This window comes from Dendroctonus ponderosae, unplaced genomic scaffold, assembly GCF_020466585.1.
Source record: "Dendroctonus ponderosae isolate FM_Combo_2020 unplaced genomic scaffold, Dpon_F_20191213v2 Dpon_F_20191213_1, whole genome shotgun sequence".
NCBI classification, from domain to species: Eukaryota; Metazoa; Arthropoda; class Insecta; order Coleoptera; family Curculionidae; genus Dendroctonus; species Dendroctonus ponderosae.
In genome coordinates, this window is record NW_026017110.1 from 55,219,102 (window position 1) to 55,230,997 (window position 11,896).

The window sequence follows — 11,896 nt, forward strand, 5'->3', positions numbered from 1 at the left end:
AAATTCATGGTATTTCAGTAAATGGGAGCCCCAGTTGGGCCCCATTTACTGTCAAATATGACACTGACAAGCGGGAAGTTTCGCACCTGTTCTGGAGATTTCGCGAACCTTCTGGGTTACCTGGAGGAAATTATATAAGCAACGAGGAGAACCACATAGGGAAGTGAAATGACAGCAGCGACGGAGTGCAGAAGAAGGTTAAACCCGCGAGTCGGAAGAGCGAGCTTTCCGTCTGTTATTGTTATTATTTGTGAAGTTGACGTTAATTTAGAAGTTAGTTTGTTCCTGTTCCGTAGTTAAAGCGATACCTAGTGGAATAAAAGTTGGAAGCTGAAGAAAGAGTTTGATACTCGGCCATCCACGGTACAATGTATATATTTGTATAATATAAATAATGTATAATTGATCTGTATGTATAAATAATTCAAAATTGAAATTTTGGGAAACAATTCACTTGACTTATCAAATATAACGGTACTTGTTTTCAATACTTTCTTACTTGACGCAGTCAATTAAATTTAATTAAGGAAAAGGGATTTTGTCGCGGCTTAAGCGGAAATATAATTCTTGGAATAAGAAAAATTTACTGATTTTGGCAGGACTTGAAGCTATTTCGAACACTATTTCGAATTTTCGGACACAAAAAATTTTCATTTAAATAAATAGGTGCAATATACTCTACCCAAATTCATCTTTCCAAAATAATTATTATTTTGTAGAGATGAATTTTGCGGTTTAAAACTTCCAACTCTATTTGATCAAATCTAGTCAGTAAAGTAAACACTTTCAATGTTTTCTGATATTCCTAAAAAAAAAGGTGAAATAATTTTAAAACCAATTACGAAATGTTCATATTAAGTACAATTTATTGGCTACCCATAATAGTTGAGACAATTGCCGTTTGCAACCGGTAAGTCCAAGCGAATCCTTGGTTTTTTACTTACCGCTCGCATGGTTTACAATTTATCTGGTCGACTATAATTCATATACGGGGTACCAATGATACTAATTCAACTAGACGGGAACGCTGATTTTATAATGGTTTTAAATAACTTCGAAAAAAGCGCACCAATTTGTGGCTTCCGCAGTTGTAAACTATATGGGTCAAAAAATTTGGAATCGATTTTAGAAAACGTATTTGTGAGTAATTTCTCTAAGGCTCTCAGGTCTAACCTGACTCCAATTGGCGATATTTCATGATTTTTATATTTTTACGAACTTGCACATCTGCATTTTTTACCCAATGAACAAAATTTGTTATTCAGGTTCCTAAGTATTCTTAGCACTAATCACAATTGAATAAACCAATTATTTGCATTTTCCAGATTAATTTTGCCTAAAAATTCAACATATTGTAAATTAAACAAAAATGAAAAAACTGCAGCTCTGGTATGTCAATAAACGTCCGGCGAATTCTCCAATCGTAATAAGGGTAAGCTGTAAGACATCTGCGGTCTGCCGTCAGAGACTCTTAATGTACATACCCACTAAGCCAAAACCCTGTTAACTTCTCATACCAAATGAGAATAAATATATCATCCATACTCTTTGCTCATAATATCCAATCTTGTTACAACTTTATTTGCTAGTTAAACTAATTTTTAAACCGGCTACTTTTTCCTCTACACCTTCCAATTAAACAGTTTAACTGTAAAGTAAAACAGTGATTTAAGATTTAACGACGTAACAGTTTACAAACTCACAATACTCAAGATAATTCAATATAGCTTTTGCCAAATCTCCCAAGCTCAAGTACACAGTGGTTTCAAAGGGTTGTATTAAAATGCGAACTGATCTGATTGAATGTGTATCGCTTTCCTGCTTTATTCTACATTGAGCCCTAAATGGATGCTTCAGTTAATGCGGCTTGTTAAACCAACAAAAAATGTCTTGGCAATTAGTGGAAATTGGCATTGCAATAGGTTAAGCATGTTAATGGCATTAATACATGGCCTCTTGGTTCTATGACATAATTTCACGCCACGAATGTGGGCTATGCTGATTTTAATAGCTTAAGTAGTCCTCTATAGTTATGTAAAATAAAATTATCTCACCCTCAAACTGAGTGAAAAATAACTTTCGAACAACGTGTGATTGACTTTAATGATAAAATTAATAAAACCATTTAAATGGCTTTCCTTTATCTGCAGAGCGCCATTGCTCCTAAAATAAAATGAAAATCCTGAAAGAATAGCTAACTATAAATTTCAATTACGATTGCTATTCAAAATCTGCTTTCTATTAGTCAAATTAATTAATGTTTATATGCTCCCAATAAGCATAACTTGATTTATTTTGCCGGATAATCAACACTGCTATACACAAAAAGAAAGCACACCACCTAAAAATTGCTGGAATTGCTAATATTGAAATAGCAAATTTTGCTTGTCTAATATTTTTTCTTAAAAAGGAAGTTCAAGCAAAAGTATGCATATTTGGTATTTCCAGCTGATAGAATATTTACAGGTTTGTTAATTGTGGTCTAAGAATACTTAAAAATCTGCTCAGATTTTTGAATTATCACTTTTATTTCGAAGGCAGCCATACTAATATTAATGCAAATGTCTTATTTTTGTGAAACTAACGGAAAATAATTAGAACATTTTGCGATATAAAATCAGTAGAAAAGAATTCGAAATATGCAAATTTTTATTTGAATTAAAATTTGCATAGCCAAACCCACTTAATCAGAACGAGAGTTGAGCGGCGTGCAGTTCAAAACGAAATAATTTAGACCAAAAAAATGCTTTCAGTGCACGAAACATAGTACCAAGAATGTTGAATTATTAAATATATATTTTAAACTGTATATACATTTAACTTACCATGAAATCGGGCATCTGCACTATTCACTAACATATAACAAACACTAACGAATCCGATATAAAATGCTTTCCTAATTGTAACACTTAATTTAGGAGTTCGCGCTCCTTTGGTGGTGGCTGTTAAGTTTGCTGAAACCATGGTCCGTTTATAATATAACACCAACTAGTTCGCTAAACACCAAATACACTGAAGTTCTATAAATTTTATTTACAATTTTTTAAATATTTGTTCAACGTTCAACAAATTATTTAATACGTTTCAAACATTAGTTTCTTGCCGTGTTTTGCAAAAATCATCCAAGTTTCACATGACCGAAAAACCGTCATAACAACAATTGGAATGAACCGTCCGCGACTTCTATACGATAATTCGTTGGATCGGTCGTCTTCAGAGCGCTGTCTGGATACAGAATGGTAAAACTGTCGATGTGCGGGTGCTTTTATCACATTGCCAGAGAATTTTGCCGCCCTTACTGTGCGCCCTTCTGAGAAATGTAGGCTTGCGCTTTGCTTTTCTCTATGGATCCTGGTTGCGCAAGCTTTTGCATCGCTCTCCAGGAAAATATTACCACACAAGATCCTCAAATATTAAAATCTCAGATCTGTTTTTTTTAATTGGTAGCAATTAACGCCTCATAAAGTGAGCACGATTAAGAGGGCACTCAACAACAGAAAAAATGTGTTACGTAATCGTTATAGTTTCCGCAAGTCAGCTTAACTCTTTACACCTTGATAAATGCATGTAGTTTTCTGAATTCCAAATTATGCGTTAATGGTTTTATGTTAGTCTTTGTAATTCCAAAATTTCCAGAAATATGACGCATTTTATTGCTTCATGTAAAGAGAACAAACATTTTTGTAATCAGCAAATAATTTTCCGCAAACTGGTAAAAGTAGTCTTGAATAAATCTATTTTAAAAAATTGGCTAAATCATAAAACTGCTTGGTTTTCCAGTTATGGTTGTGGCCCTTTAACCACATGATTATAATTGTTTGAATTATTATTTTCATGTAGATTGTAGTATCTTTGATACTTGGGGAAATGTATTATCATCTGAATTGACTATAGCAGATTTCGTCTCATCATGTTCAGCTCAGAGAGAGGTCTGTAGCAATATAATTTAAATGTAAAACTACTATAATTTGAATACTCTCTACGTCTTCTGCATGCCTTATCTGCTTTCTGTATAGGTAAACTTTTACTACTTTCGGAAGAGCCGTATCCAGACCCGATTTCGTCACACTTATCCATTCTGAATTTAAGCTGTCTCGAGAAGGTTTAGCGAAAACTTTGATACTGCAAACTAAAATTGACATGACGGTGGCATTTCTTTCTAGAGATCTTGTTAGTACGTGTTCTGAAGCGAAAACTATTAAATCGTCTTGAATTTTAACTGAATGTGTTAAACGTATTGATCATTAACAGAAATATGAATTAATAAACTTGTTTTGATATCCAAATTGAAAGCAAAAGTGTTGACTTGCTGGAAAATAAAATTATACCGAATTTCAGCATACATTATTTTGAATCAAGGCTGTCTTTGTGAAAAATTAGTTCAATAATTGAAAATCGCAATTGAATAATGAAAAAGAAAAAATATAATAATTAGATAGTTTTTCACTTTGTCTCACCTGCCATGAACGGTTTTCATTCTAGCCGTAGACACATGTACAAGTTTATAGCCGTTCTCCAATTACATTTTATTCAAAATTAATTATCTGCTGTTTGAGAGAGCCAAGACACACGTTGTCATGCTTCTATTAGAATGGATGACCCAGTTGGATATTAAATCTCTATCTACATCTAAAACGATATGGACATGTTTTTTTGAAAATTGCTAAACCACAAAACGTTTTCTAATTGACATGCGAAAAAACGAAAAATTGTGCAAAATATTTAACAAACTAATGTTGATTACCTATTTAATAGAAAATATTGAAATTACTGGACTAGTGGACTTTGAAATCCTATTCAGGTAATAAAATATATCTAATGTATATATATCATTCTATTTGTTACTTTGTATCTACTTCACATTCAATAAGTGAAGATAATATGGACGATGAGTTCTCCCCGGAAAGAAAATCCGTTACAAAAACAAATTTAAACAAAAATAAATAGAATTCGAAAACGTTATAAATAACAACCTTTAGATGTCCCCTAACTGAATTATCTAGCACTTATCTGGATACTGCTCATCCCGAGAGGCTTTTACCCTATTTAGTTTATGTGCTGTTTTAACTCTCTTGGCATGTGACCACCTAGTTTCATTCGCAGGCTGAAAATATTATTAAAGGTAGCTCAGATCAGTCCGGGTCGATATAACACACTTGGGTATAATCGACATTCAACTGGTTCACTTGGGGTAATATAGTGTACACCAGTGGAATATATAATATATGGTCTCATTGCTAAACTACTAATCAGTACCAAAAACGTTCTTTATGTATTTTGCTATTGCAAGGTAACAATAATTATAGCTGTTTTAGATTCATAGCAAATAGTTTCAAACATAGCATTGTTAGATTTAAATAAAAAGGTAGGGACTAGGAGGTAGGAAAAGATGAAGTCACACGATATCTCGTGAAATAGTCAAGTAAAACTTTCCGTTAATATTTAACATTGGAATTAAAACATTTAAAGTTTTCTGAAACAAGCTCCTTCTTCTTCTTCATAAAATTTAATCTCTCGACTGCTGGAGATAGGCCTCTTCAAGTCCTTTCCAGATCTGTCTATCTTACGCTCTTTCCAACCAATTTCTTCCTACTGTGGTGCTAATATCGGCGGTTCATCTTTTCATTGTTCTTCCAACTCGTCGTTTGGTTTTCCAAGGTCTTTATTTTAAAACCTTAAGCTCCCATCTACTGCCTGTACATCCTGGCCACGTGCCCTGACCAGTGCCACTTCGACTTGGCAATTTTTTCTGTTACATCTATTATTTTAGCTGTTCTCCTATTCTCTTCATTTCATATATGGTCTCCTCAACTGACTCCCAGCGGTTTCCACTCCAAAGCGCGTTGAGTACCTACATTGTAGGCGCTCTTGACTATCTTTTGCGAGGCTCATTTTCTCCCATCCGCACGTGTTTACTGTAAGTATTCAACTATCATACACTTCTATTTTTAGATTTGTTGGGACATCCTTGTTCTCAAATATGAGACTTACTTTTCTATATGCGGCCCAGCTTTGATCTATTAATCGCTTTATTTTCGCATGTTTATTTTCTTTGTCAATTTTCTCTGATAGCTATTATTTGTAAATGTCTTTACTGTCTGACAGATAGAAAATTTTAGTACCTTCACTAGTCTTTATGCTCATTACGGAAGCTTTAAACGATTAAAAACCCGCTCTCGCGATTTGAAGGATAGACACAATTAAGCTAAATCGAACAACTTACTGAATCAGATTAGAATGTTTTATGGGGCAACTTAAGGCAACCAAACTGAAACACATATAGCTGGAATATCACTAATAGATCTGGGGAAACCTGTTGACATTTCATAACTCAAGTAAAATATCATATAGCGTGTAAGTGGAATTGAGGGTAAATAGCAGCATTGACTTACAAAAATTAAATACAAGATATCAGAATTTATTCGAATATTATTTCCGTCTTTAATGACTCTGATATTACGTTCTGTCAATTAAAGTACATAACTACTCAGTATCGAGTCTTAAAATAGGAAAAAAGCACACACTAAATGTTGTATACATCACACAGTTAATACGAAAATGGATAATATTCTTTATACCAGTGAAAGCAATAAAAGTAATTGAAATACAATCGAGCAAATTGCTTGTTTAATGCTCCTCATTTTGCTGTTTTATTCAGATATTCCAATGTTTCCAAATTGCTTTCTGATTTATTAGTTTTGTTATAAAAGGACCAGACGTTTTTCTTGAGAAACACAAAAACGTCCTTATTGAAATGCAATACTTGAAATCCAAAAGGAGCTGGGGCAGCCGTATACGTACAAATTACTGAATAATGCTTATTTAATTTTGCAGATTTTAGAAACTTCACTCAAATTCGAACTATCAGCGATTTAAATAGTAATTACATTGTAGGAATGAGCCGTGCAGCCTTTCCTACACGTAGAAAAACTTTCCATTCTCCAATAATTATCAAATTAATTAAACTTATCAACATTGCAAGAATTTATTCGATACTTTCTTTTCTCTAGTCCTTTTCTGGATTTATCTTTCAAGTCTTTCCTCAATTAACGTTGGATTGTTCTGTGGAAATGGTCGTTTAACCAATATTTTTGTAAAGATTTAACTTGAATTGCGTTTTTAAAATAGCTTTAAAAGATCGTACAAGGTTTTTAGACAAGGTATCCAGCTTTCAAGTCAGGGGGGTCATGTAGCAGGGTTAGGCTTCAATTGAATTACAGTAATCACTATAGTGTAGTAATTTTAATCAAATAACAAAATCAATTTAATTCCACTGTCTTCTCATCAAACGCGTTATGACTTTCGCCACTCCAATCGGTATGGTTTTGTGAACGTGGAGAAATGACAGTCCAGTTAAGCGCTCTTCTGCCATTAAAGCTCTAAAAAAATTCGCCAAAATTTGATTCGAGAATTAGCGGAAAAATAAAGCGACTGATTCGACAGCTCTTAAGGCGTGCATATAGAATGTGAATCTTCGCTTTAGATCACTTTTGCACGACACATCCCGCTGTTTCATAAAAACTGACTTTTTGACTCAGTTTCATAGAAATTGAGCAAAATGCTAAATCGAGATCTCGTGTGAAAAGCAAGTTTCGTATTGAATCTGGATCTAACTATTGCTCAACAAGATTCAAAGTTTGACAAAAACCAAACAAAAATCCCAGAGCATTTAATTTAGCATGAATAAGTCTATTCCGCTTCATGACTAAAGATGTACATATTTTTCTGGAAAACCTGTTTTGCTCCCAGTGACCAGCCAAACTAGTTTAAACCAAAAACGGGCATTTGAAAATATTTGCGAGCGTACTGGCACTTTCTACAAGGCAGTCAACAATAAAAAACGGAAATCGAGTTGCAAATGATTCATCCAAAGGGACGATTAGTAAACAATTCTATTATCGCGTCTATTCAGTAAGTCGCTGCCTTCGGAAAGTGGCAAAAGCCTAAAAATCGATTGAGTTTTTTGTTGGAAAATGTGACCAAATAAGCAGTTTGGTACGGAAAGTGGACAAAATACGTCGTTAGTCTTTTGTTCATAGATAGAATATATACAGGATGATTTAGGTGCCAATAAGGGAATAGCGGGAACGTTTTCAATTCGGAGTGGATCTTTATAGTTTGTTCAAGTGTAGTGTGATTTTTTTTAACATTCATAAGTAGGAAATGGAGGATGGCCAAGTTGCAGAATGCTGGTAAACATAATTTCTAATCTATAAATCCTTTATCTTGAACCGAGTTTAGTTTTTTCAAAAGCAACTGAAGTTGGTGGCATTTTTTATTTCTCTTCAGTTACTCTGTTCATTTCAAAAAATTAAGCTTTTGCCTAAGTTTCTGCAATACTAAAGAACGTTTTTATTTCTTTCCAGGTGGCGCGATGCAGCTTTCGGTAAGTTTGGCATTACTTTTCCCTGGTTGTCCTGTAGATGCAGGGCTTTTACTTCCATATTATTTACTCGTATTTTCTGATATTTCTGCATGCCATATTTATTCGACAAGGAACGACGAGGGACGTTTTGGATTCTGGATTGGGTTTTGAATTTTTTTAAATTTTCTATCTGTAAAGTTAGTTTAAACTCAGATATTATACGTTAACGAATGAGGTTCTCTTTAAACGACTCTTTTGATATGTAAAACTGTTAACTGTCTGTTGTGGATTATACTTTTTATTGCCCTGGCAGGTAATTTGCGCTATTTGCATTATGCATCATTATAGGTAAATTAAACGGTTTTTGTTTCTCAAGCGGCATAGCAAAGTAGTTTCAAAATTTGAATTATTTTCACTCAGCTCTTCAACATCAATTAGTCAGGTTTTCCCCAGTAGCTTGATTTTAAACTAATGCCTACAAATTAAATCTGCACACCTACAACACTATTGTTTTTCTGTTGTAAATGTATTTTTTTGCTGTATTCGAATGTTAAAATAGCGCAGAATCCAGACCAAAATGCCTAAAGGTAGGTGGAACTCGTTTATTGCTTTGCGATGGTTTAGCGGAGCCCTAAGAGGCTACACCTCACCCATGGGCCTGTTTTTACTGAATACTCAATCTGCAAATTAAACCTGAATTTTCTTGCAAATTAGAAAACAAATTAATACTGAATAAGATATCGAGATGTGCTTGTTAACCACTGGCTGAAAAATACAGAAAGCTTATTATGAATGAAGTCATTACGAATGTTCGCACCGGTCGAAAATTTAATCGAGAGGGGCTGCAATACATATCGTTCAGCATTTTATAAATATTTGCCGCCTCCAATTAGAGTGTTGCATAAAGGTATGATATGATCGCGAAATAAAATTCATTGGGCGAAATAATCATGTTTCACTGTTTATTTTCCAGAGGGCGATCTCGTCAGCACACAATATAACGTATTTTATCCACCAGCCCCAGTGTAATGAAAAATAAAACGAACCCAGTTTTTGTACCGTTTAAATGAGTCTCCACAATACGGTGACTGAGACCAGGTTTAGTCCAGATTTTTTTCGGAAAGCATTGAATTCCCAAGTCGGCATCGATGCCGGATTTTGCTCTGGGATTTGTTTTTATTTAAACTGGTTGAGATTCTGCAAAGAGGACGTTTTTGTCTGCTCGTTGTTTACTTAACAACTCAAAAGGTTAATAAAACGCACACAAAAGGGCCGGCATTACCATAATCGATATACCCCCCTAGGTGTATATGTATATGAATTATAAAACTGTTTTCCGTTTAAGTGGTTATTAAAAAATGCAATTTTCGGAATCCAATTCCCTATTGCGATGTCAGATTCATTATGCCGGTACTACACTATGCACTTTCCACCATTTATTGGCCAATAAAGTTGATGAATTATTGAAAGTCTTGGCCGTCATCTACTTTACACTTGGACATTGTTCGAACAAAATGATGAGGGCAATTTTAAGTTAGTTACGTTTTAATTGTGTTAGATGTCAAGTTAGAAAGGATATATGTAGTCTCCTACATAACATGTATATATGTATATATGTAATATTCAGAACGAACTCTCGTAAATTTATTGGCATGGTCTATTTGTTAGGGCAAAATACTCCACAACCAATAGTGATTTACTTACACTCTGGTCCTGAGACACCGGTTTTGAATCTGCGACTTTGAGAGTTGGAGAAGTTTAAAGCAGAGAGATTAATTCATTTTGAAGAATAAGCAACTCGGCTTTCTAAGATAAAATTGCTCTCTAACTAAGTCGTGACTATTGATTGTACTCAAAAGAAATCAATCTCAATAGACCAACAATAGTCAAATCGCAGAACCTGTGTAAACGTTAGTGGGTCGTGGGGATCTGAACCCTGGTCCGAATAATAATACAGGTTGTACGATAAAATGGCGATTTTGAGGAAAATGTATCTTACTCTTTTCCTGATCGTATGACTTTTTGATCATTTAGTATAATACGTAAGCACGACTTTTAGAAAGTCATATACAGTGTGCTATCCAAACCGGCTGTTTCCTACACTAAACAGCATATTTGCATATTTTGTCTAGCTCACTGCCAGTCTTTGTTCTGGAGTCCTACAGCTTCTTGGGAATAGTTCAACCACATTTACCAGTTTGAGATTAGATAATCGCTACATTATAAGAGTGAAAAGCATTGTGAAGAAATACCCGTGTTTCACCTGCGTCACATTCAAGGCCAATGATTTATTAGCGACCCTTGCAGATTTATATGAAGCCCCGCATTAAACATGAAGCGTTAAACATTTTTCTTTATATATTATGTTTAATATTATGTTCTTATAAAAACATTGTTAATATTAGAAAATACTAACAGTAAAGTACATACAATTTAGGTTTCGTCACGTATTAAAAATTGCGTTGAGTGCCCTAAAATGTATTCATTAAATACTGCACGTAAGTTTCGCCAGAAGCAATTTTTTAACATTAATTCCATTAGAACGTCACTGAATGCTAAAAACTAACAAGTAAGAACATGCCAAATCCATTTATTCGAGAGCGCTCTCAACTGCGATTCACTCACTCATTCTGAATTTGATAAAATACCTTTTATATAGGTTAAGAAGTAATGCACACCTACTTAAACTAAAATCTCAAAAGTGCAATTTGTTTCTTGAGCGAATGGCTTAGACCTCAATTTGCATAGAAAATTTCGTGTCAGGTAGGAAATAAAATAGATCGTTCCACAACTGTGAAGTAAAATACTTGAGAATGTCTTCAATTCTAATAGTTTACTTCATAAATATTAATAAGTCATTTTATTAAAGCAGGTTCTCCTCGGATCTGGAATTAATGGGGTCCAAATGATAATCGGTAAAAGTCGGAAATGACAAGTTTCAAGGAAGTTGTTTGGATAAATAGGAAATAAGGTAATTTTAACTGCATAAACAGTTTGAACAGCTTGGAAAAAGCCTGGTTAATCTTGCCTTCTACCGTCATTCAACATTTTTAAATAAGTAAGTCACGGAAAACCCAACATTTATTTAAAAATGAAACTAATTTAATAATCACTGGTGAGAGCTGCATTTTTTAAAGTGATTTTAGTTATTATACAGGGTGGTTTATTTATCTTCAAACACGTAAATATTTCGGAAACCATCCGAGAAAAAAATATTTCAAATAAGAAGTTAATATCTGGGAAAGGGAAGTTTATTCTTGTCAGAAAAACAGCGCGTACATCGACCCTGTAGGCTAGGCAGGGGCCAATTTGAGAATTTCAAACGATAACTACCCTAACTTCTCCTCCCAGATATTAACTTCTTAATTGAAACATCTTTTCCTCAGATCGCTCGTTTCAAAAATATTTCAGCGTTTCAAGATAAAAAAAAAATACCGTGAATTAACTAATGAGACCGGCGAGAGCCCTTTTTAAAAAACAATTTTATTTCGTTAGATTACAAAGTTCATAAAATTACTCGTTGACTGCCTA

The 11,896-nt window shown here is 34.0% G+C and overlaps 1 protein-coding gene across 2 annotated transcripts in view; it reads right to left on the reverse strand.

The window, feature by feature from the left end:
• LOC109537920 (tyrosine-protein phosphatase 99A) overlaps window positions 1-2,979 on the reverse strand; it is a 298,832-nt gene extending 295,853 nt beyond the window's left edge. For both annotated transcript variants that reach the window (XM_019904885.2, XM_048661512.1), the window contains exon 1: window positions 2,826-2,979. In XM_019904885.2, the coding sequence (XP_019760444.2) occupies window positions 2,826-2,964 (139 nt within the window). In that variant the 5' untranslated portion in view covers window positions 2,965-2,979. The remainder of the gene's footprint in view (window positions 1-2,825) is intronic.
• Window positions 2,980-11,896: the final 8,917 nt, after the last annotated feature.